This window comes from Marmota flaviventris, chromosome 13, assembly GCF_047511675.1.
Source record: "Marmota flaviventris isolate mMarFla1 chromosome 13, mMarFla1.hap1, whole genome shotgun sequence".
NCBI lineage: Eukaryota > Metazoa > Chordata > Mammalia > Rodentia > Sciuridae > Marmota > Marmota flaviventris.
The window spans coordinates 83,309,968-83,334,811 of record NC_092510.1 but is presented as its reverse complement, the minus strand read 5'-3'; the positions used below and the strand labels follow the sequence as shown (position 1 = coordinate 83,334,811).

At 40.2% G+C, this 24,844-nt stretch overlaps 1 protein-coding gene across 1 annotated transcript in view; it reads left to right on the top strand.

Annotated features, from left to right (window-relative positions):
* The window catches only part of Susd1 (sushi domain containing 1), a 112,736-nt gene that overhangs the window by 32,191 nt on the left and 55,701 nt on the right, over positions 1 to 24,844 (top strand). Inside the window, exons 6-8 of the mRNA XM_027942975.2 lie at positions 8,917 to 9,096; positions 18,828 to 18,925; positions 19,489 to 19,675. Coding sequence (XP_027798776.2) covers positions 8,917 to 9,096; positions 18,828 to 18,925; positions 19,489 to 19,675 — 465 coding nt within the window. The remainder of the gene's footprint in view (positions 1 to 8,916; positions 9,097 to 18,827; positions 18,926 to 19,488; positions 19,676 to 24,844) is intronic.

Genomic DNA, 24,844 nt, shown 5'->3' with positions numbered 1-24,844 from the left:
TCATCTTTCTTAGTCGAACCAGATCTCATCTTTGCAAAGTTCAGAAGGGTCTGAAAAAATTTGCACATAAATTGGAAAATGCATTCAGGTAAAGGGGTGGCAGGTAAGTGTCATTGCACACTGCCTCTGAATCTCTGAATTTTTAGTAATGAAGTAGGAAGGATTTTTTTTTTTTTTTGAGATGGGGACACTCTATCTCCCAGGCTGATCCCAAACTCCTGGGCTCAAATGATCTTCCTGCCTCAGCCTCCCTAGAGGCTGGGACTATGGTGTGTGTCACTATTCCTGGCCCTGGAAAGGATTCTGAGACCACATCTGAACTTAGCATAGAAGAATGCTGTGGTTGACTCATGGTGTCCACTGTGGGTGACAGAGGATGGAGTGGCAGCAAGCCCATCTTGTGTTTAACACCTTTGTTTCAGGTGATGGGAGGTTTTGTTCATTTGAAATTACGTCTTCTGGTACCTCATTATATACTGATCTTTTAAAGCACTTTAATAAATTATATTGACTTGCTTGCTTTAAAAATCAATTTTAAACCATATCGACTTATTCACAGTATAGTTTATAAAACTGTATTGACTTACTTGCTGCATGCGACAGATCTCTTGGGTGACCCTTTTGCTAAGCAGATGTCATCAACATGTGTCTCTGTGTTTGGATTCACTGGATGGGGCACAGTGACTGAGGACATTGGTTGTAAGACCACCAGAATGGGAAACAAGAGCGTTAGAGTCAGGAAAACCTGTATGAGTTTTGGCTGAGCCACTTGCTAGTTGTGTAACTGCCTCTAAAACTCTCTCAACTTCTTTCCTTCTGGAAGGAATAAAATGTGTTTCATCCTTTGGTTCTTATGAAGCTTTAATGAGAGAATAAGTGTAAAGCCCTGGGCACTGGGCCCAATTCAGAGTAGCTGCTGGATCAGTGTTGCTATGATAAACAAGTGGGGAGTGGCAGGTGTGTTTTTAATAAAAACTTAAGATCTGTTCAAAAGGTCCTGTCATTAAGTGGGCGGGTCTAAAATTCTTCAGCTTTCACTTTACCTTATACATTTAAGTTCAGATATTCCATGTACAACTAGAACATTAAAATGAACGGCTTCAATGTTCTTGTTTGAAAAAAGAAACATTCATATGCAGCTCAAAGCTCAAAAGATCACCTCAACAGATTCTTGTAGGGAACACGCTAGTAACCCCTTGCCCTTCCTCATGCTTTCGCCTTTACCCACCTCCTCTGCAGGTTCTGAAATGTTCAGGTTCTAGCTGTTTCCTCACTAGACATTATTTATTGACAGTGTTGTGATGTGAAAGGGAAATTTTCCTCCAAATGAGTCCGATTTGAAGACAATGCATTGTTAGTCAAGGATAAAACTTAAGTAAGATTTTGGTTTATAAAATACATCAAAAATAATTTTTTTTTATCCTTCTACTGCCTTGAGTACAAGTGGACTTTTTGGTCCTAATGAGCTCATTAGCTGAGAGCACCTAATAAGCTGCTGTAGACAATGAACTTCATAGCATACTATAACCCCTTTTTCCTTTGGTGGTTACAAAATTCAACTTGCCACATATTGAGAAGTTACAGTCCAACCTCCAACATTAATTATATATATATATGAAATATACAAACTTATACACATATATGTACTTTATATGACATATACAAATTTAGTCCCAAATTACTCTGGAATGAGGGTCTAATTATGTGTAGCCAAATTCAGAACGTGCTATAAGATATATGACACTTTTTTACAGTTTTCAGCCCAATTCTTTTTTTAAAATTATAGCATTATAGTTATACATAGTAGTTGGGTTCTTTTGACAAAATCATACATGCGTGGAATTTGAGTTCAACCCCCTGCTCCCCCTGCTTTCCCTTCTCTCCTTCCTCCTCCTATTTTCTTCCCTGTATTCTACTGATTTTCCTTTCACTGGTTTACTCACACGTGCTAGGCAAGCACTCTACCACTGAGCCACAACCCCAGCCCCCCACTTATTTATTTTTGATTGGTACTTTCTACATGTACTAAAGGTAAAATTCCCTGGAGCATATTTATATATGCATATAATGTGATTTTGTTAAATTCATTCCATCTTTCCACATTTCCTACCATTTCCTGCTCCTTCTCCCTCCCTCTTGATCTCCTTCTTCTACTCCACTGATCTTCCCCATTTATGGTATCCGACCCCACCTCTTTCTTTCCCTTATTTTGCTCTAGCTTCCACATATGAGAGAAAACATTTGACCCTTGGTTATCAGAGTCTGCCAGCCCAATTTTTGGGTCATCTTACAGGGAACATCACAAGATGAGTGTCTTCAGTCACTCACATGACTGCCGGTGGCATTTTAATAATATGGGATACAGGCACAGCACATTTAGTGAGGATGCTTTCACAAATGAAGCAATGAGGAAAGTACAGGTATGGTACTGGATTATCTGATTTGGAGTCTGAGTGTAGTGTTGATTCTGGTGTTAATCTGACTCGACCACTTGGCCCTTTACAAACATCTACATTCCGCTGGTTTCCTGATGACAGGTAGACTTTGGATTTGATTCTGAGGCATGATAGACACTTATTCCTATTGTTGGGTAAAGATGAAAACTTGACTTTCATGTGATTTTGTTCAGTTTTTGCTCTTGTTTCTGTTCTTCTGACGAACTTTACATCTTGTGATTTTTTTTATTTTTCTGGGAAGATTTGAGGATGGATCGACATCAAGAAGTGGAATAGCTTTATTATTCATTCCCCTGGCAGTTGGCCAAATGTGTGCCCCAATTTATAGGCGTTATTGGTCAGTTTTCTTTCTTAGCTTGTTATTTATTGATCTCTAAACAGTCTTAGATGAAGCCTCCTATTGCTGCATTATTTCTGTCATCAGTCGATGTTATTGTGCTGATGTTCATAATAAACAGCAGCCAGTGTAGTGACATTTGTGACACAGTCAGTTGTTGATTAGATGCCATAAATTGCCTAAACCTTTCATCTGTCGGAGTAGATGAAATGAAAATATTCCAGAAGGATTATTTTCTTGGGTAGCGTATTAAAGCTAGCAGAGTGGATACTCTTTTTATCTTCAAGATAGGAGATAAACATTATGTGATACATTTGGTCCTCGAAACTTTGAAAACCCATTTTCCCCCCAGGGAGACCTATTTTGAAGTTGACTCTTTGAATAAAATCATAGATAATGGGAGAGTAAGGAAAAATTCCCAGCCATGCTTATAATTAGTTGACTGTATTCCTGATGCAGATTCAAACCCTGTTACTTAATAATATAATTAGCCAGAGAAACATGTAGCTTTAATGAACACCTCTATGCATATGCCATGCAAATTTGTGCTGCTTATTTTTTCTTTGCTTTGCATATAAACTGTTTTATTTATAATTTCATTTCCTTGTAACATGGGGGAGTTTCACGTAGAATTATATTTTTTATTAACTACTGTGGCCTCTGTTGGATTGACTTATGTTTCCTAATAGGAATCAGCTACTTTCCAATTGGTCTGTGTAGAAGTGGTAGTGGCTACCATCTCTTTTAAGCACAGTGGGAGTGTCTGTGTTAGAGCCATGTTCCAGGCCGGACCCTCATATCATGGTTTTAAATCTCAGTGCCAGAAAGATTTTATGGGATCATACAACTACAGGGGGAGTCTGATTCCAGAAGCTCTCCTGCTCTGGGAAAGTTTTCAGAGACAACAGTGGGTAGGGGGAGTTGTCATGGAACCCTTCTAGACTAGATCTAATGTTCCTGCCTGCTACCTTTGCTCTACAGGTGTTAGCTAACCTAAAGTTCAGCCCTACTTGGGGCATAGAACGGACCCTTTCATTGTGAGGCTGCCCAGATTGAATGGACCTGGATTTCAGGGTCCCACAAACCACAGTTTGAATATTAACTCTTACTAGTGTTATGACTTTTGAATGTGTCATAAGCTCCGTAGGGCCTCTGTCTTCATATCTGTAAACTACTTGAGGAAAAAAAAAACCCTATTTCCCATATTTTCTCTGGGAAATAAAACAAGATAGTATATATCTAGCAGGCTTCTTTGAGTGTAATAAGATTTCAGTAAGTGCTATTGTTTTTAAAATCACTGAGGCTTGAGCAGGTTTCCTACAATTCCCTGGTACAAGGCTGATGCTAAGTTTTTGTGGGTCTCCTTCTCAGCTACTTGGTGTTGGTAGGTGTGAGTTACCTCTGCTGGATAACAGACACAGAAGTAATGTCTGTCTTGTTATTTATACTTGTAATTTAGTGATATCTGTTTCCTTTCCTAAGGGGCTATTATCATATCAAAGTCGCACTTATTGCAACTTGAATAATGATAAAGTCGTAGCAAGCTATCAACAAATAACTGTGCACTGAGTTTTTACTATGTAAAACGTTGTTTTAAGTAGGCATTCTGGGGTACAAGAATTATAAGCAAAGTTTCTGTGTTTTAGGAACTGTCCATATATTTGGGAAGACATAATATTCATAAAACACTAAATCCTCAAGGTAGGAAATAAAGGCCAAATGAAGAGCATAGATAATCTTTGTGTAAATAAATAAAATGATATTTACTTATTGTATCTTCAAGTACATACTTATTTTTTTCCACATTTTTTTTGTTGGTGCAGCATCATTATAATGATGGGATTTGTTATTACATATCCATACACACAACATAACAGTATAATTTGGCCAGTATCACTCCTCAACATAGATAATACACTTATTCTTGATTCCACCCCCTCCCTGACCTTCACATCCAGTTCACCAGTTCTGCTTCTGGAATACATCTCAAATCGATTATTTTCTTTCCATCTCCATCACCATCTTGGAAGTCTATGTGCATCATCATCTCTGTTTGACTATTGCTATGGACCCTGACTGATCTCTCTCTTTCTTTTCTTTTATCTTGTTTCATTTTGTCCTTCAATACTAGGGATTGAACCCAGGACCTCACACATGTTAGGAAAGTGCTGTACCACTGAGCTACATCCCAGTATCTCTCTCCTTTTACTCCTGTTCTTTCTTCATACTTTCTATACCTGCTAGTCCAAGTGTTCTTTCAAGAACCTAAGTCAGATCATTTCGTTCCTTTGCTCAAAACTCTCCCAGAGAATTCTGTTGATTTTAAAATAAGATCCAGCCAGGCTTTTCCCCCCAAACTGACAGGGCTGTTTGGCTCAGCTTTTCTCTCCACCTTCATCTCATGCTCCTCTCTCTCTCACTAGGCTCCAGTCACTTTGCCCTTTTCGGAACAGAGCAAAAGCTGTCTCTGTCTCTGTCTCTGTCTCTCTTTCTCTCTCAGGGTCTTTGGATTGGATACTTCACTGGATTGACATGTTCTCTGGTCCTAAACATGACTGGATCATTCTCGTCCTTCAGATCTTAACTCAGATGCTACCTCTTCAAAGAGATCAAAGCATTTCCAATCACTCTATTTGAAAAGTCTTTCCTATCCTCTCACTTTATCTTCCTATGTAACTTTTACCACAATCTGAAATTATCTTCCTGATTTACTCTTTTGTCTCTTGACTCTTTCCCTAAGTTCCATGAGGGCAGTGATCTTGTCCATTTTGTTCACTGGGATAGTGACTGGCACGTACTAGTTTCTTGATAAGTACGTGAGTAAGTGAACAAATTAGCATGGACCACAAAAGGTTAGAGGACTTTAAGCCATGACTCTGTTAATCATGGAGGACATTAGGCATTGAGAAGGGTTTTGCCAGGTCTACGGGAGAAGGAGTGCTTGGGGAAGAGAAAGAGAGTGAGCCCAGGTGGAGGGAAATGAACTGAGGTGGGAGGGCAGATACCGTAGGTTTTCAGAGATGGAGCAGCTCTTGATTCCACTATTGGGCACCCATAACTGCTTATGTGACTTTGGGTGTCATTGGACCATTTGAGCCATCTTCGCCTGTAAAAGTTAAGGGGAAAACAGTCCTTACTATGAAGGGTTATACGTGAATAGTAATGATGTATACTTGGGGTTCTTTGGAATACACAATGATAATTGGTAGTCATTCCTACTAGTATTTAATTCAGATTGGAAGTTTGTAGAAATGTGGATGCCAAGACTTTAACTCAGTTCTACTGAATCAGAAGAGTTCTGAGTAGGGGTAGGGTAGAATTTCAATTCAAGTACTTATCCTAAGTTCCCTAGGTGTACAGCTGTTGTTTAGAACTGTGTGTTTAATCCAGGGTGGGCTGGGATTCTCTCTAAACATCTCTTGCTATGGGACTGTCCAACTTGACTAACTCTGTGATGGGAATTCAGAGTCACAAGTTCAGGGCCCCACAGGGCCATCTCCTTTAGCTTCTCAGCTTAGTTCCTGGAGATCAAGTCAATGATTTTTTACTAATCTGATGATTTTTAAAAGAAAAATATTTTTGCTACTAAATAAAAAAATTCTTGTAGTCACAACTAAAGTCATTGTACCTTCCATTATTTTTGGACACGTCCAAGATGGAAGCCAGGCTGATTGGCTTTCACACTCTCATTCTTTTAGGCTCTATCGTTCTTCCCTAATGCAACTACCTGTTGCTGGGATACCTCCACAGTCTCTCCACTGAGCTCTTTAGGATTCCAGCTTCAGGGTACACACACCTACATAAACCTATACTATGGCATTCTTCATAATGTCCACTCTGCTTCCTGCGGTAACTGAACCCTGGCTTAAACTAGAAGATGTTTTGGATGTCAACAATGACTGGGCAGTCTTATAAATTATTAACCACCTGCCTTCTTGGCTTATGTACACACAAATAAACTCATGTCTTGGAATGTTTGGGGCTAGTAGTAAATATGTACAAAGTTTGATGTGGGAAAACATCAAGAAAGCAGGGGGTCCTGTGTCTGGTAAATATGTGTGAAAAGAGAACAAACCCTGCAAGCAAACACGGGATGAGAGAGTAGACAGAACTGGAGATTTATGAAATGACTGCCACATCCTGGTCCTGTAACTGCTCATGACTTCAGTTTCTATCGACTGGAAACTAGCCTCCTTTTCTTTTAATCTCAGCCACAAGTGAGTTGGGCTGTTGTATTGAGGGTTATTATTTTTTTCTTTTTTCTTTTTTTTTTTTTTGGGATAACGACAGTGCCAACAGATGAGACCTTGATCTGGGAAAATCCCTTTAGGGAAATAACTGAGGTTCTGGAACAGACCAAACAAGCATCCATAATGAGACAGAGGAGAGCAATTCCACTAAAATCACTAACTCTGAATCAAGGCTTCAGAGAAGCCACCTGTTCCTAAGGCCAAGCATGGTTGATGGAGAGGCGGGAACATATTTTATCACTTTCTCTATTTGGAATGCTTCTGTTTTAAAAGCCTGGAAGTCAGGAGTGCTTTGTTTTCTTGGCTCTTTCTATAAATTGAGGAGAAAACAAAAAATCAGAATGAACGCCATAAGTTTTTTCCCCTTCTGTTTTCAGGCCTAATGGAGACTATTGGTTACATTTGGAACCATTACTACCTTTTACATTATATTTATATTCTTTCTTGTATCCACTAGCTCCCTACAATTGCACAACATGAGAAAATTAGTATGCTTTTCTCCTTCCCTACATCTCATTGCTCAGGTTTTATTGAGATAGTTTGGAAGTTTATTTCCAAGTTGTTATTTTTTACATTGCTTGGCCTTTAGTTCTAAAATACTTTACTAATAGTTACATCAAGCTCTATGATTCCAATTTAAATGATTCTGGAAATTTATTTGTACATCTTGCTAATTTCATAGTTCATTAGTATTTCTTCTAAGACGTGTCTGCCTTCACCCCTTTCTTAGGTTATTTTTTAAAAAATATTTTTTTAGTTGTAATTGGTCACAATACCTTTATTTTATTTTTTTTTAATGTGGTGCTGAGTTGAACCCAGTGTCTCGCATTTGCTAGGCGAGCGCTTTACCGCTGAGCCACAACCCTAGCCCCTCTTAGGTTATTTGTTCCAATTCATTTTCTTGTTGGACTAGAGGATTTTTTGTTGTTGTTGTTGTTACCAAAAATTGAAACCAGCAGTGCTTAACCACTGAGCCATATCCCCAGTCCTATTTGGTATTTTATTTAGAGATAGGGTCTTGCTAAGTTGCTTAGGCCTCATTAAGTTGCTGAGGCTGACTTTGAACTTGGGATCCTCATGCCTTGGCCTCCCTAGGCACTGGGATTATAGGCATGTGCCACCAAGCCTGACTGGACTATAGTTATTTTTGACATTTTAAAAAAGAATGACACACATTTGGATTTTTAAAAATTCTAAAATGTCAGAAAATGATTTTATTATGCTCTTGTGTGAAGTATAGTTTGGTTGGGTCTAAAATGGTAGTATCGTAATCTTTCTTCTTCAGATAGTTCTCTGTAAATAGTCCCTTGACTGTTAGTAGATAGAGTTGTAGAAAAGAAATTTTATGTCAATTTTATAATTCTATCTCCCTCTTTGCTAATATTTTTTTTTCTCTGAAAGGTTCATATGAATTGAATGTTTCGAAGATAAATGCTTTCTCCATTACTTTGCCTTAAAAAGTTCAGAGATTTCTTACATATTTCATTTAATATTCAGTTGGCAAGAGTTGCTACAATTGCATTATCATCTACTCAGAAGTTAATGACCTAAAGATACATAGTAAAAGGTTCTAGACAATTTAATATTTAAAGAACCCTACAATGTATTATTTCATAGACTGAGGAATTCTTTATAAGTAAATAATCTTATAATTTGACCATTCTCTAGGTGTGCATGTTTTGAAAATTTCAGACATACCTATTTGCTGTATTTCTTGACAACTGTATTTTATAAACCTACAATTATTTGATAGTTAGGATTTTCTTTTCCCAGGTGTGTGACCTTTATGATTATTAAATGTGTATTTACAAAATGCTGATCTAGGATTAGAAGTTGGGGCTCATCACTAGTGACGTTTTGCTTCCCTTTGCAGAGATCGACTGTGGCAGCCCTCCGGAAGTGCGGAATGCCATCTTGGTGGAGAATCACAGGTCCAGCCTGGGTGGTGTAGCTCACTATGTCTGTCAAGAGGGCTTTGAGAGCCCTGGAGGAAAGATCACTTCTGTTTGCACATCGAAAGGCACTTGGAAAGAAAGTACTTTCACCTGTACAGGTAGAGATTCCATCTGCTGGACTCCTGTTATCTGGGAACAGAACAGCCAGGGGGAACAGGGAATGTAAAATGTGAGGCCTGATTACAGCCTCACTCCCTACTGTGCCTGGTTCTGCCATTTACCCGGGTGGCTGCCTGGCTTTACATTTGTCAGCCAAATCCTGAAGATTTAGAAGTTGGATTGGGAAGATAAATTGGATAGAAGATTTTATGCATCTCTTGAAATACCTTAAATCACTATGATTCCTGTCTCCTTGGCTTTGTGGGCTAAGAAATTTTACACCATGAGCCATTTTCTCAGAGGGACATACTCCCAACTTAGCATATGTTGGCATGGTAGCTTTTCAGAGAAGAGATGACATGATGGGAAACAGGCTTAAAATTTTTTTCTTTTATTAATTGTGGTAAAGATACAAAATTACCATCTTAATTATATTTAAGTGTATAATTCAGTAGTGTCATGCATATTCACATTATTGAACACCAATTGCCAGCATTTTAAATTTATCTTTCAAAACTGAAACTTTATGCTCATTACAGCTCCCCAGGCCTCCCTTGGCACCCTGCCATCCCACTATCTGTCTCTTATGGATTTGATTACTTTGGGTGTCTTATGGCATTTTCTATTTGAGACTGGCTTATTTCACTTAACATGATATTTTCAAGGTACATCTATGTTGTATAGCCACACATCAGAATTTCTTTCCTTTTAAAGGCAGAATAATATTCTGTTGTATGTATGTGTATACATTTTATTTATTCATCTGTCAATGGACGCTTGGGTTGCTTCTACTTTTTGGCTATTGTGAACAATGCTGCTATGAACATGGGTGTACAAATATATCTTTTAGATCTTGCTTTCAGTTATTTTGGATACATGTCCAAAAGTGGATTTGCTGGTAAAAAGGAGTTTTGAGATTTCTTTTCAAATTCCAGCATTGGCATCTATTAGGTGTGTGTCACTAGGCAAGGCATTCTGTATCACGGGGTGGCCAGTACCTCACCAGGGAGTTCTTGCTTGCTTGGAGGGATAAGCCTCCTAAGAAAATTAAAGTCTAAAATAAATTAGTGAAGAACAAAAGACAAAATCAGAAAGATAGTTTCAAAAAGTTGGAGCCCCTGGTAGGTCCAGTCCACACAGAAGCTGGAGCTAGGCAATTAGCTTATTTAAGGAGGTAAACCAACGGCAGGGATAATGTTATAGGGGCGGAGTCTTGCTTTGTGACATCTTTCAGTCAGCAGGTTGATTGGCATTTTGTAGGTCATACCCATCTCAGAGGGGCTGTGTGGCTACAGCAGGTCACCCCATCTCTGGTGCTGTGTGGGACCTTTGGCAGAGCTTGAATAGGGCTACAATGTGTCTGAGCAGTCTTACACAGAGGAAATGTCCACTGGAAGTTCCCAGACACCAGATTCTCCTATTCATTAGGCTTCGATGTGCGATAGTCCACACACAACCCACGATGGCTCTCAACAATTAAGAGCCCCAGTTTCCTCATCTATAAAAGGGACAACATTAAAAAAGTGTGCCCATCCTTTTTCAAAGAGTGCTGAGAGGGAATCCAATGAGATAATCTATGGGGGCATTTTGAAAAGTTCAAAGCACCATGCACATGCCAGTCTTTTTCTGAATTATGAGCTTTGTGTGAAGATCTTCTCATGAATCAGAAGTGTGTACCCCTGCATTCTTCAATTTACCCTCAGTCCCCAAGAGACAAAGTGGGTAAAGGCAGTCATTCTTACCATTTGTGATGGTTGGTCAGGGAGTGTGACAAAAAGTTGTCACATAGTCTTCAGTGGCTCTTGGAATATATTTCTGCATTGCAACTTGGTTAGTTCCGAAGACAGGTCTCTAAGGAGTGAAATCTCAAGATGGCTTTGGTTTGGGTCTCTGGATTGATTAGCAGCAGAATTGTGATAGAGAGTCTTGCCAAAAATTTCCATGGGAAAGTCTAGTCAGAGCAAGTAAAACTTGTAGACTTCTGGTGATTATTTATCCATAGAGTGATTGTTCCTAATTTCGGGGATAGGAATTTGATGTAATCATCCATTCACTCAATAGACATTTTTAGTATGCGTTATGTATGTGGTTCTTTAGGAGGTACTACCCTCTAGGAATTTATGGGGCAATAGGGGAAACAGACCCCCCCACCAAAAAAAAAATGCATGCACACATGTACAGGTAATATTTTGCAAAGAAATTCAAGACCTCTGGAGTCCTTGGGTAGAGCATCCTTGGAATAGCTGCAAAGTGCAGCTTTGCTTCTTGGGACCTGTGTGAAATTTCTACGTTCAATTCTGCCTTGAAATTTCTATGTTCAGTCATCTCCATCATCAATGCAAAACGATACAGGCCATACACTGAAATCTTAGAAACAAAAAGGATAAGAATCCTAAGACAGAGCTCAACCTTTGAGACAGGTCTCATTGACTCACCAGAGAAGCAAGGGCAAACCTGTAATGAACATCAGAGATTCCAGGGTCTCAGTCTAACTCTTTGAGAAAATGGAGAAGAACTGGTGCTGGACTAGACTGATGGTCACGCCAACCTTTCGTTGAATCTCTAGCAGCATCTCTGAGCGTTATTTGGAGGAAACAAGGCAGCTGCCTCCTGACAGCATTCCTAGCACCCAGAGCGTCTCATGGAGTCACTGGATAAGAGAGCTGGGTATAGCTTTTGGACCATCAGCCATTTGCTTCATGGCCCCAGCTTCTCTGCCTCCGCCATTCAGAACTCAGTGAGGCCCAAGAATGAGTCACTACATGAAAAAACAGTGGATCTGCATGGGGCATAGTAAGCTATTAATTAGCTCATCCTTGCAGAGCACTTTGAAGAACAAACATGTTATGTAACTGCTAATTATAATTACCATCCTCAGCCTGCCTGCCACCTTTCACAAAGCCGGTGGCTCCAGCTGCAGCTGTTTCTGTGGGCCCGTGCTAGCTCTGATCTAAGGGGAAAGAAAGGCCTTCTCCCTGTGAGCTGAGAGCTTCCTGTGACGAGGCCTCTGTGCCTTCAGACTGGATTGGCAGCTAAATTCAATTTCCACAGATAAAGGGAATGATTTACATGCTGATTAATTCATGGTGCAGTGTAGATGATCTCTGGGTGGGTAGGTAGGAGAGGTTTCTAGAAATGTAGTGAGATGCTGATTACCGTGGCTCTTGCCTAGCGGCCCCTTCTTTCTTCTTTCCCCTGCCTTTCACCCATGTCTTTACCCTGCTTCCCGCCCATCCCGCCTCCCTCTGTGCATTTTGTGTTTGCCTTCCTCAGTGTTCACTTTTGGCTCCCCACTCCCACCTTCCCATACTTGTCTCTCTCCTATACTTGAGTGTCGAGTTCCAAACCGAGTGGAATAATTTATCTTCATTTTATATGGATTTTTAAAAATCACCTGAAAAAGATTTTTGGAGCCCTTGTTCCTTAGGATTAGCCGCCCAGATCCGTAATGTGTTTTTAATGGAGTGTGAACTCTAACGAGGTGGTGGGACTTTTTTCTCGGCCAGTTTGGACTGGAAACTCCAGACAGCTGGGAATTAGGCAGCCACATTAGTGTCTGGAAAAACCCCAGCTTGATGTCAGTGAGTCGGTTTACCTCAGGATCAAAAAGGCTGATTCATTCTTGATAAGGCTGTCCCTGACTTCCATTCTGCACAGGTCATTTGGTTTTTTTGTTTAGAGCCTGAGTTAATAATTACAAGGTTGACGCTACTCACTCCATGCTCTCAAGAGAGTGATGTCTCCCCTGGAACACAGACTGTTCCTCTGCCAGGATCCCCTCTGTGGCCCCTAACCTGCTCTGGGTGCTGCTGCCAAGGCTGGCAGACCTTTGTTGGCCTTTGTTCTTTCTGTTTGGTTGTTGACCCTCCTCTCTAGCCCAGGGAACGCTCACCTGCAACCTTGCACATTTCAGATGGAAAAGAAAGGTCAGCTGGAATAAATGGGGATGTGCCTATAAGTAGCCACATGGCTGATTGTGTCTGACTATGTGAAGAGTGTTTGGACCATCAAACATTATTGGCATTGCTGACTGAGCACCAGCTCACATGCCTGGGGCTCTCCTGGGGGCCTTAATGCTTGATTTTGTTTCATCCTCAGACAAACCCTGTGAAGTATTCGTTTGGTTTCACAGATGAGTAATCTGAGACTCATAAAGGGTCAGGCAGTTTTCACAGGGTTATTCAATAACTAGCAAATGGTCAAGGATTTGAACTCAGGTCTATAAACCCTGAAAGCCCGCTCTCTTTCTCTCTCCTATACTTGGGTCTCCCAAGCTTGAATTATTTTCATACCATCCTGATCATGTTTTCCATAGTAAGACCATCATTTACTTGATAGGTTTGACTTTTAAATATATTTGTGTGTGTGTGTATTTTTTTTTCTTTTTGAGATGGGGTCTGGCTGTGTTGCCCAGACTGGTCTTGAGCTCACTTGGATAATGTCTCCTCCTACTTTAGCCTCCCGAGTAGCTGGGATTGCAGTTACGTACCATCACATCCAGCAAAAGAACTTATATTTTAAACTTAAATGTGTAGGTAAAGGGTACTTTCTGGTGTTTGTGATGTCATGTGTTTGATGAATGAGGTATATTTTCTCTAGTATTCATGAAAATCAATACATAGTGAACATATAAAAATTTATTCATGTGCCACCAAAAATCATTCTAGAGTGTGTGTAATGCATTTCTGGAAAACCCTACTCTAAGCCATGTTATGTCTACTCTTTTTATCTAACTTTAAATTAAGACTCAAAGAAAAGACACGTTAAGACATGTATGGCCAAACAGGCATTTATTCGAGGTAATCACCTTGGAAAATTGTACCCTGATTTCAGTGTTGTTGCCATTATCAAAATGCATTGGATTCTCTGTGTGGGGATGGCCTTTGGAAGTGGTCTGTGAGTCATATTAGAAGATCACCATATTACCTTTACAATCAGGTACTGTTTCAACTAGAGATGGCACTGAGCTTGACCATCTTTTTGAGTCATGTGAATTCTGAATGACCAATTCGTATTTCCAAAAATAAAGAAAAATGAATATAGAATGGAATCCCTGACTTTCCAGGGGGACTTCTGAAAGAGTGGTCGATGCCCACCATCTCTGTGTCCTCCTCTCCTCTTCTCAGTTTACTGAAGGGACACAAGGGCATCCAGGAAACCCACTTCTCGCTTCAAGGTTCCTAATGACCACCTAACTGCCAAATCCATGTTCTAGTTTCAGTCCTTGTTCCTCTTAACCTTTCCAGAACTTTTGTATTGTTGATTATCCACCCATCCATTCATCTATTCATTCACCCAACCAGACGACATATATTTTTTGATTGTCTATGTCTAAGGAAGGTGCTAGGGTCAGGGGATGGAGAGCTAAGCATGGTCTCGTCATTATAAAGCCTCGCTCAGGAGCGATAGACATTTAAAAAAATGAACTACATTATAATTTAGTTACAAATGTGATAAGTACCACACACAGAGCAACATTAGACTCTAACAGAATATCAAAATACTTATTTTATGTAGGTGCATTGTATGTTTATACACCCCCTCCCCAAACACAAGAGTAAAGAAAAACCAAAGTGCATATTTGTTCACCCTTTGAGGCTTCATTTCCCCCAATTCCATGAGGGTTCCATTGGAGGCTGTAAGGGCCTTCATTTTTCAAGCCATTGAGACCTGAATGTCTTCCAGGTGGACAGGCCTGCTCTACCTGCCTCTACCCAAGGTCAAACCTCAGATCTGGTCATGACACTGTGGGCACGCCAGCAGGGGAGAAAGCCATAGGTAAAGGGACAGAGAGGTAGAGCTTGCCTCCAAGACTGTGACAACCTGTCTCAGGTTGGGATGAGGAGGTTGTGGGGTGGGAAGGGAGATACCCTCAAGGGAGGGACACTCCTTCATCCTCTCTCTCCTCCACTTCCTGGACACCGCTTTTGCATGGCCAGCCCCTTCATCTCTTCTGCATTGCCCTTTCTCCCCTGGCTCCCTTGGGTCTTGGTGTTTGTTTGCTACTCTCCTCTCTGGATTGCCTCGATGTCCCACCTGCACCTCTGCCTTCAGCTACCACCTGCAGACCCCCAGCTCTTGAGACTGAACAGTCAGCAGCTACCTCAGATTTAGCACGTCCTCACCAGGGCTCCTTCCTCTCTTTCTCACAGGCCCAGTCTGCCCCCTCTTCTATTTCTTAGGAGAGCAGTAAAAGGAGGTCCATTCAGATGCTCGAGCTTAAGACTGGCCGGCAGCCTAGCCTCCCTGCTCTTCCTTCTTTCTCACCTCATATTGATTCTCATTCAGAATTGCCTCTTGTTTTTGTAATAAGTGCCCTCCTTCCATCTCTTGACCTCTTGGCCGAGCAGCTTCAAAGTCAAGGCTCTTAGCTGTGATGTCTGAGACATCTAATTAAGAATCTTGACTCGCCTGCTTCCTAGCTTTAGGACCTTTGGCTGGTTACTTAACATCCCTAAACCTCAGGTCTATAAAATGGCACAACAATGTCTAGCTCATGGGGTTGCTTCGAAAATTGAAATACTTTGCATAGTATCTGGTTCATAGTAATACTCGATGTATATTCTCTGTTCTGGTTTTTAACTATTGCTTCTTTTGACTGCTGAGAATGTGAGATCAAGTCTATCAAGAGCTATCTGTGATGTATGGGAATCACTGAGTAAATAGCATTATATTCCTTCTCTGTGACCTCCAGTTCTTCTGTGCTCTAGTGCTTCCTTCAAAATGCACTCGAGTCATCTAAGAAACATATGTTCCTGTCATTCTCCTGCTTTTAGCTCGCTATTGCTCAGAGAAGTGAGTCTGCTCTTAACTTGGCAAGCAACGTCTTCCCAGAGTGATCCTGTGCTCCCTGGGCAGCCTATCTTCCCATCTTTCCTCCTCCTCAGTTATGTGACCTCCCTTTCTCACTCTGAATATGCCATGCCCTTTTGCTGTCCCAGGCTTCAGACTTGCTATTTCATCTTCTCATTAGGGTCATGAGCTCCAGGAGGCTCGTCTCTCAGGTCCTCCACTGAGAGTTGATTTCCTTTTTCTCTACGCCTGTGTTACTTGTGTGCAGCTTTGTAATAATACTTCTGAGTTGCAACTTACCTACTTTTGTGTTTTCTTCCTCCATGAGGCACTGTGATCCTCAAGGGAAGGACTTGTGTTTAGGTCATTGTTCACAGTCCAGTGGTTGGCATGGTAGGATGCTGCACATTTGGTGGCCATTTTGTTAGTGGTGAATAGTGAATGAAGAGCCCTAGAGGCAGTTCCAAAGGAGACTTCCAGAAATGTTTTTATTAGTACTATAGGAATAAGGGCAAATCTCCTCAAGTGTTCTCTTTTAAAGGGGGAACATTAATATAGAGGTTTAGTATCTGACATGTTTGTAAAGAGGTGTTTCCAACTGATTTATAGATGCATGAAGAGAAACTCCATTCAATTTTGTTAAACTGCTCCTTAGGATGAAGTATCTGACATCTCTACGATCATATCTGGGTCCCGTCTGTGCAGAGTGTGGCACAGGTGGAGGCAGATGGCGTCTTTGAGATGTCATCTTCAGTTGTCATAATGAATGAACAAAAAGGAAGGACAAGGAAGAAAACTCCTTCCTTATCTCTGTGTGGGTGACCAAGGGACCCAAAGTGAGAAGGAAATTTGCTTTACTGGCAACTCAGAGAGAAGGTGAGGGGTGAGATACTTTCTTTTCCTTCTAGATCAGGTGGTGATTAGCATTAGAGGGTTTTGAGGAAGCACAGTTAAAGTTTAGGGCTCTGGGGTTTTGAAGGGCAGCAGAGAGGAAGGAGCCAGGAACATTTAGGGCTTGTTCAGGCTGACAAAAGACTGGTGCCAACATGATCTTTATGTTACCCACAGAGGTGAACTGATAAGGTCATTGTATCCTTACGTTACCCATCTCCATAACTGGAGTATTTCTTTGATTTTACATAATCTGTGTTTTGGGGAGAAACACTTATGTAGAGACCCAGGAATTCTTTAGACAGCTATTAGTCAGCTTTCTGTCACTGTGACAAAATACCTGAGAAAATCAACTTAAAGAAAGGTTATTTAGGTTCATAGTTTTAGAGGCTTCAATCCATGATCATGTGACTTTGCTGTTTGTGGGGAACCTGTGGTAAGGCTGTACGTCATGGAGGAGAGCATGGTGAAGCAAACCTGCTCACCTCATGGTGGCCAGTAAGTCGGAGGGGAGAGAGTGGGAGGCGGATAAATGAGAGGTTGGGGTGGGCAGAGAAAGGAAGGTGGTCTGGGAACAAAATAAATTCTTTAAGGCCACATCCTGCTTCCTCTAACTAGGCCCCATGTTCTGAAGTTTCCACCACCTCCCAATAGTGCCACCAGCTGGGGACCAAGCCAAGATACATGAGTCTTTGGGAGATGTTCCAGAACCCAACTCTAACAACCATACGTGATCCTTTGGTATCTCTGTAGGAGTTTGCCTGTTATCATCTCTCTCAGACTCCATTTATTCTCATTAACCCATGAACAGATAATGTGGAGCATAGAATCCAGGTAGTGCTGGGATGGAATTATTCAGTAGAGATATAAAATAGTTAACGGGCAGAGAGATCACTAGACTCGGGCAATCCACACTGGGCACTGGTTCTGAGTATGGGAAAAATGAATTGACCCTATGCATGCCAGAGGTTCAGGCTTTCTTTGGAGACTGAGAAGAAATTTACTAGAAGGAAGGAATAAGAGCCGAGTGAAGGGTTAATTTTTTTGGAATGAAGAATTACCTTTCTCACTCTTCATGATTGGGATCTTGCCTTAGTTTCCTGGAAAACAAAGCCAGAGGTAGAGGGCTGATATTTATTATGTAATTGGAAATACATCCCAAGGGACCAGGAGTGTAGACCGAGAGGATAAGGAAGGGTAAGAAGGAGAGCCAACGGTAAGGTTGCCTTATGGTTCTGTCTAAGAACAGTTGAGTCCTTAGGGTTCTCTCTGTATAAGAAAGATGACATCATGTACAGTAGTGATAGTTTTGCTTATCTTCAGGAACTTTGATTTTAAAGAAATGAAAATTTGGATGTCCCTTAACCCCTATCCGAACTACTTCCTAGGTCATTGGTTGACCCGGTCCACTGGAAACTGTTCCCTCAGAGAACCAATTCCCTAATATGTTTCCCCACATTGCCAGATTTGTTAGATGGAAAATTTTCAGAGTACTTAAGAGAAGCAGAACCCAAAGAAATCATGGCTTCTTAACAGACCAGGATTACTTGGCTCCAGTTGAAGGAGTCCCAGGAGTAACCAGAACCTTGTGTAGAATTCATTTTAGTTCACCCCAAGCTGCTCCTAAGGATCGGTGGTGACTGTCATTGCCCCCTGTGAATGGTTCCACCACTCAGTTGGGATGAGCAAGTGGAAGTGGATCTGACCTGTGCAGGTGTAGGGGAGACTCCGGTCAGGACAGCTCTGGGCCTTGTTCCATCCTACCTGAGTGGAACGACAGTGGCATCCAGTGGCCCGTGGGACTAATCGCAGGTTGGAACTCTTCTCCATCCTCAAGCAGGAATCTTCTCCTGGGCCAGACTCATTCCTGATGAAGAGAAGTTGGGTGACCGGTCTGGGGCGGCTTAGATCGCTGATACGGGATCAGAGTCAGAGCCTGAATGGTGATGGGCAGACATACGAGCTGGACGGATAAACTATCTACAACTAGGATTTTCCTGAAATCTGTTGATGCGTTTTTTGAGTTGACTCTCTTTTTCTATTCTAGAAAAACACACAGAGATTAATGAAGTGTCAGTGTTTAATAACACTTGTGTGAGGTGGCAAACAAGCTCAGGAAGAGTAAACTCCAAGATCGTGTACGTGGTAAGTTAAATGATCATTTTCCTGCTACGGCAGGAACAGTAACCCAGGGAAATATGACTCAGAAGGACTTGGTTCTGTAAGAACATCTCAGTCTAATTGCTTTCCAATCCCATTGCCATTTTTAAAAGGTGACTGGAATTTTTAAGATATCTCGATTGTTTTGTTATTTTGTACTTTGGGTTTGATCTGTTTGCCATTCAACAGGATGTAAACATGGGGGCTGCTTTTATAGTTGGTGTCATCCTTATTGCTGTTTCCAAGCACTTGGGTTCTCTCTCCAGAGCAAGCCTGGAAACATCTGCTGAGTTGGTGACAGAATGCAGCCAGTGGCCCTGGGGTTGTGACTTCCTCCCTTTACCAGTGATTATTTGCAGGCAGCGTGGCACTCCCTAGACAGATTCCTCATTTATGTTGCTTCTTAGGGTTTATTGATTACTGGACTGATCGGACCTCATCATCAGAGACCTGATGGCCGAGGCTGACCATTTGTCCTCCCTGCTTGAGTCTTAGTTGATCAGACCAGCGTCCTAGTGGGGTCTCTTGTCTTTTCCTCTCTCTCAAAGATACACATAAAAGGGCAACGGCTGGACCCTGTGGGATCAGTTCATGAGGAGATAGTCAACTTGACTACAGACAGCAGGACCCCAGAAACGTGCCTTGACCTGTACCAAGGCACCAACTACACCGTGAGCATTTCCACAGCCCCTCCCAGGCGCTCTGTGCCTGCCATCCTTGGTTTCCAGACAGCTGGTAGGTGGAGGCAAAGTCTCATTTCCTCTAGAAAAATGCTAAGTGTAGGGTGCTGGGAATGTGCTTTAGCATGTACTGGGCAGGAGAGTTTCTGTTGGTTTTCTGAGATGTGTGTGTGTGTGTGTTTGTGTGTGTGTGTGTGTGTGTGTGTGTGTGTGTATAGTTACTTCAGGGGTCAGAGCTAGAACAGGTCTAGTAGGAAGATTCCTATTCAGTTTCTACAGAGTTGAAAAGTGAAGGCAGCCATAACATATCACTGTTAGCAGAAGAGAGGAGTAGACCAAAGGGAGCTTTCAGAAGTGAGTATAAACTTCACTGCACATACTTGTCACATGGATTTTTTAAAAACAGCACTGTGACAATTACAGTAAGCTTTTTTTTTTTTTTTAAAGAATTCTTAATATTAAGACAGGTTTATAACATACCTTGAGAAACCATTGGTATCATTTATTATTTTTGGGGAAGTTAACTAGCTGTTTGATGTCCCACTTAAGAAAATCTACCTCGGAATAAGAAGCTATGCTCCATTTGTGTACAATATGTCAAAATGCATTCTACTGTAAAATCAATCAATCAATCAATCCCTACAAACTCATTAAAAAAAAACTACCTCAACCCTCAGATATTGCTAGGTACTGGGAGGTGACATTGAAAGTCTGTCAACCTAAATAATGTAAAAGCAACTATGAAATCACATAAACTAGACCTCTCAATATCTATAGAGAAATAAAATAAAATAATTTCTTTTTAAGTAAATAATAGGAAAGATATCATAAAATTAATATGTACCTAGAGAAACTAAAAAATTAATGAACTGCTATGAATTTACAGGGATGTCTTTAAAAGGTCATCACAGGACTTGAAACTTACCTGTCACTGTGAGTCAGAGTAACAGTTGGCTGTTCAGTCAGCTTGTTTACAAATATCTGATTACCTCTTTTAGTGACTTTCGCTGGGGAAAACATGGTTTTTTGGGTCAGATAGACCTGATTTTGCATCTTAACTCTGCAACCATTGAAGAACAAGCACAATTATAGCTGAGTTATTTAATGTCTTTGGACTGCTTTCCTCTGTCTGAAATTTTAAATGGAATTGGATTAAATGTGCAAGTTCATCTAGTGAGAATTAGCATTTATACTGGGGCGTCCCAGCTGGGAGAAAGGTACGTCTCTATCGTCATTCAACATTTCCCATCTTTCTCTGTTTATGTCTGTTCTATAAATTTGTCATTCTCTGCCCTTCAGTCCTGCACATTCCATTGTTTGATTCCCTTTGGTTAAAGTTGGACACATTTGCTCATAAAAGTTTCACCTCGTTAAGAAAATGTTTCTTTGACAGCTTTGTCAGTTTTTCCCAAGATTTTTGGTCAGTTTATGTTTCCTAGATTTTCTTGAGTCCATTTCCATAATTTTAATTTTCTTTCAAAATGTCCATTCAGGCTGGGCGCGGTGGTGCCATGCCTATAATCCCAGTGCCTCCAGAGGCCGAGGCAGGAGGATCGTGAGTTCCAAGCCAGTCTTAGCACCTTAGCGAGGTTGTAATCAATTTAGTGAGACCATAAGCAATGTAGTGAGACCCTGTCTCAAAATAAAAATATAAAAAGTTCTGGGGCTGGGGCTGGGATTGTAGCTCAGTGGTAGAGCACTTGCCTTGCAAGTATGAGGGTTTGATCCTCAGCACCACGTGAAAATAAAAAAATATAAAAATAAAGGTAATATGTCCATCTACAACTAAAATATTAAAAACAAAAAGACTGGGGATGTGACTTAGTGATTAAGCACCCCTAGTTCAATCCCCAGTTACCACCCCCCCAACACAAAAAATGTTCATTTGGTAGAGATTTTTAAATATATTGGCAGAATGGCATATGGAATATTTGTTTACAACTCCTTTGGGGCTATAGGTTATATAATTCCAGGTTACACTGATTCTTAATTTTTTTCTCTCTCTTTAAAAGTTGATTTTCTTGGGTTGTCTTGTTACACTTGTCTTTTCTGGAAGAAAATTGTCTTTTCCTTTTCAAACTTGTTAATTTCTCTTACCTTGATTATTTTCATCTCCATGCTTCCCTTAAGTTGATTATATTGTTCTATTTCTAAATTCTTGAGTTGAATACATAATTCAATTTATCCCCATTCTTTCCTATTTGATGATAAAAGTCCTTAATATTTTTTTCTCCTTTCTGGATTTGAGCTTTTGCAGAATCCCTGAGGCATTGATTCATATTCTGTTTATCCTTACTTTCAAAGCTTGATGTAATTGTTATTCTGATTTTCCTTTTGGTTGAAGAATTATTTATGAGAATGTTAATATATATTCTCTTTACCCTTACTTTCAAAGCATTATATAATTGCTATTTTGATTTTTCTCCTTTGATTGAAGAATTAATTATAATTATGTCATACAAGTGGTAGTTTTTTCCCTTTTTAATTTTTACACTTCATTGTTAATTTCTAGTTTTATTACATTTTGATATGCTTTGGGGGATTGATTGACATTTTCTTGGGCCTCACTATTTGGCCAAGTTTTGTCATTTCAGTAGTTGCTGGTTGATAAAGTGGAGGGTGGAGAAGATCTAGTTTTATGTCAACTTTATTAATAAGGTTATTCAGGACTTCTGTTTTTGTTTTTTTCTTACACGGCCATTTTTCTCAGTTTCTCTTAGAGATTCTAATTGATTTGTTGCACAATATTGATGTTATGATATTTGTGTTTGTGACCTACCTTAATTACAGATTCTTTCACTAGTAGCAAATGGCTCATGGATCACATTGATATAGCTGAACTCTAGGAGTTAGCACATGCTGGGAATCTTTCCAGAAAAGCTTTTGTTTGAGTCGATCAGTTAATTCGCATTATTGTTACTTGTGACCTGATTTCCTTTTCTTCTATCATCTTATTTTTCTTTTCTTTTTTTTAATTATTATTTTCTTTTTTAAGGCTACCTTTTTATGTGTTGTTTTCTTTTTTGCTACACAAATTTCTTTTTCAATGAGTCAGGTAGTACAAATTTTTGCTTCTACTTTACAATTGACCACACTTTTAAGAACACCCTAATTGGGTGCATGTTTCTGATTACTAATGTTAAGACTGAAAATATTATTAACTTCTCCCTGAAGGAGACAGGGAAGTCAGCCTCTCTGCTTTTATTCCTTCCCCTCTCCCTTTTGTTGTAATTATTTTTTTGGTCTATTATGGCATTTTATTTTCAGCTTCTTAGTCTATATTGACTTATAGCAATACAGCAGTTATCTAAGCTTAGGTATGTGGGTTTTTTTTTAATATTTATTTTTTAGTTGTAGTGGGACACAATATCTTCATTTATTTATTTTTATATGGTGAATGAACCCAGGGCCTTGCCTGTGCTAGGAGAGCGCTCTACCTCTGAGCCACAATCCCAGCCCCTAGGTATGTATTTTAATAGTTTCAGTGCTTACTGCCAATCTTTTAATGCCACTTTTTTGTATTTTTCCTCTATTTTTATATATCTATCTGAACGGTGATTTTTGTCTTTTCCTCACTGAGGGAATAGGATACTTTCAGAGCCCATAATTATCTGAGAATGTTGTTTTTTGTTGTTGTTGCCTTCGCATGTGAATAAGGCCTGATTGAAGATAAAATTCTCCAGACATAAACCTTTGTTTTCAGAATTCTGAAAGCAGTTCACATTGGCTTTGGGAATTTAAAGCTTTGAAAAGGAAGCTTTTTATTTTTCCTGGTGCTAAGGATGAAACCCAGGGCCTTGTACATGCTAAGCGTGAGCTCTGCTACTGAGCTACATTCCCAGTCTCTCTGTCTTTTTTTTAATCCTATGTAAGCAATCTGATTTTCAGTTTGGATATCATAATTAGCAGTACATTAGCAGTAAAATTCAAGACATTAATTGTTTATGCATGCACCTGGTAAGTGTTTATTGACTACTTATTTTGTGTCTGACATCGTTGTAGGCACTGGGAGTTCCATAGGGAAGAGACAGGAATCTCTTTCCTCATGAAATGTTAGTCTATGGGGAACATAAATGTTCATATATATATATATATATATATTTTTTTTTTTTTTTACTGAGTTTTCCTACTACCCTGTTAGATTTTTTAATCTTAATTTTGGCTTATCCATATACTAGGAACATTTTCTTTCATTTAATTTCTGATTATCGTTTGTTTTTTTAAGTTTTGTTTTCGGCTCTTCCAGCTAACTATGTGGAATTTCTGTCTGTCCACGTTGGTTTCCCATTTCCTCCTTTGTAACGTCTGTTGTTTTTCCTCTGCCTTCCGGGAATATGCAGCAAGCTTGTTTTCTCTATACATTTGTATACTCAGTGCATTTATGGATTGGCATTTCTCATCATTGCCATTTCTAATGCACTTTGAATTCTGTTGTCGCACTTTCATTTCCTCTTTTTTTTTCCCTTGATCTCATCTTGTTCCCCTTTTATTTCTGCCTCTTTCAACTAGTTTTTCCTTTGCTGTCATATTCTTTTTCTGTGTCATCCTTTTCTCTTGTTGAAATCCATTTTTAAATGTTTTAACGGAAAGTACAAAATGGTTGCTGCCTAATTTTATCATCACTTTCCTTATTTTTTTTCCCCAGAAGTATGTTCACTCTTTGCCCCCCTAAACATGATTTTCCCTCCTTCCCTGTCCTCAGTAGAATCATTTCATAGTACTCCCCACCTTTTAAAATTTTTTTTTTTTGCAGGGGGAGTGGCTTCTAGATTACTCGTCTGGGGAAGATGAAAGTTCTGTCTAGGTCTGATATTTCCCTCATAATAAGATGGATGGCATTCCTTTTGATCTCACCTTTCCCTGGATAATATTAGTGTGCTTATCTCGGATCCCCTCCTGAAGAATTCACTGTTGGTTGGGTGAGCCAGCCTCCTTTGGGGAGCAGCAGCATGAAAGCCCACAGCCAGAGCTTTAATCTGAGCAACTTGCTATCTTAATTGGTAAACTGTTGGCCTTGGGCCAGCTCCGCATTGCCTGGCTTCATTATGGTGCTATAATCACTGAGGCAGGAAGAAGGCCCATCTCTTTTGTCAACCCTGGCTTTCTGTCAGTGGAACCTGCAGGTCCCCAGGGCTCTGCTTGGAATTTCTTCCTTGTTACTGATCTCCAGTGTGCTAAGGAATTATTACTAGCAATAATAATAGTAGTCTATGTACTTTTTTTT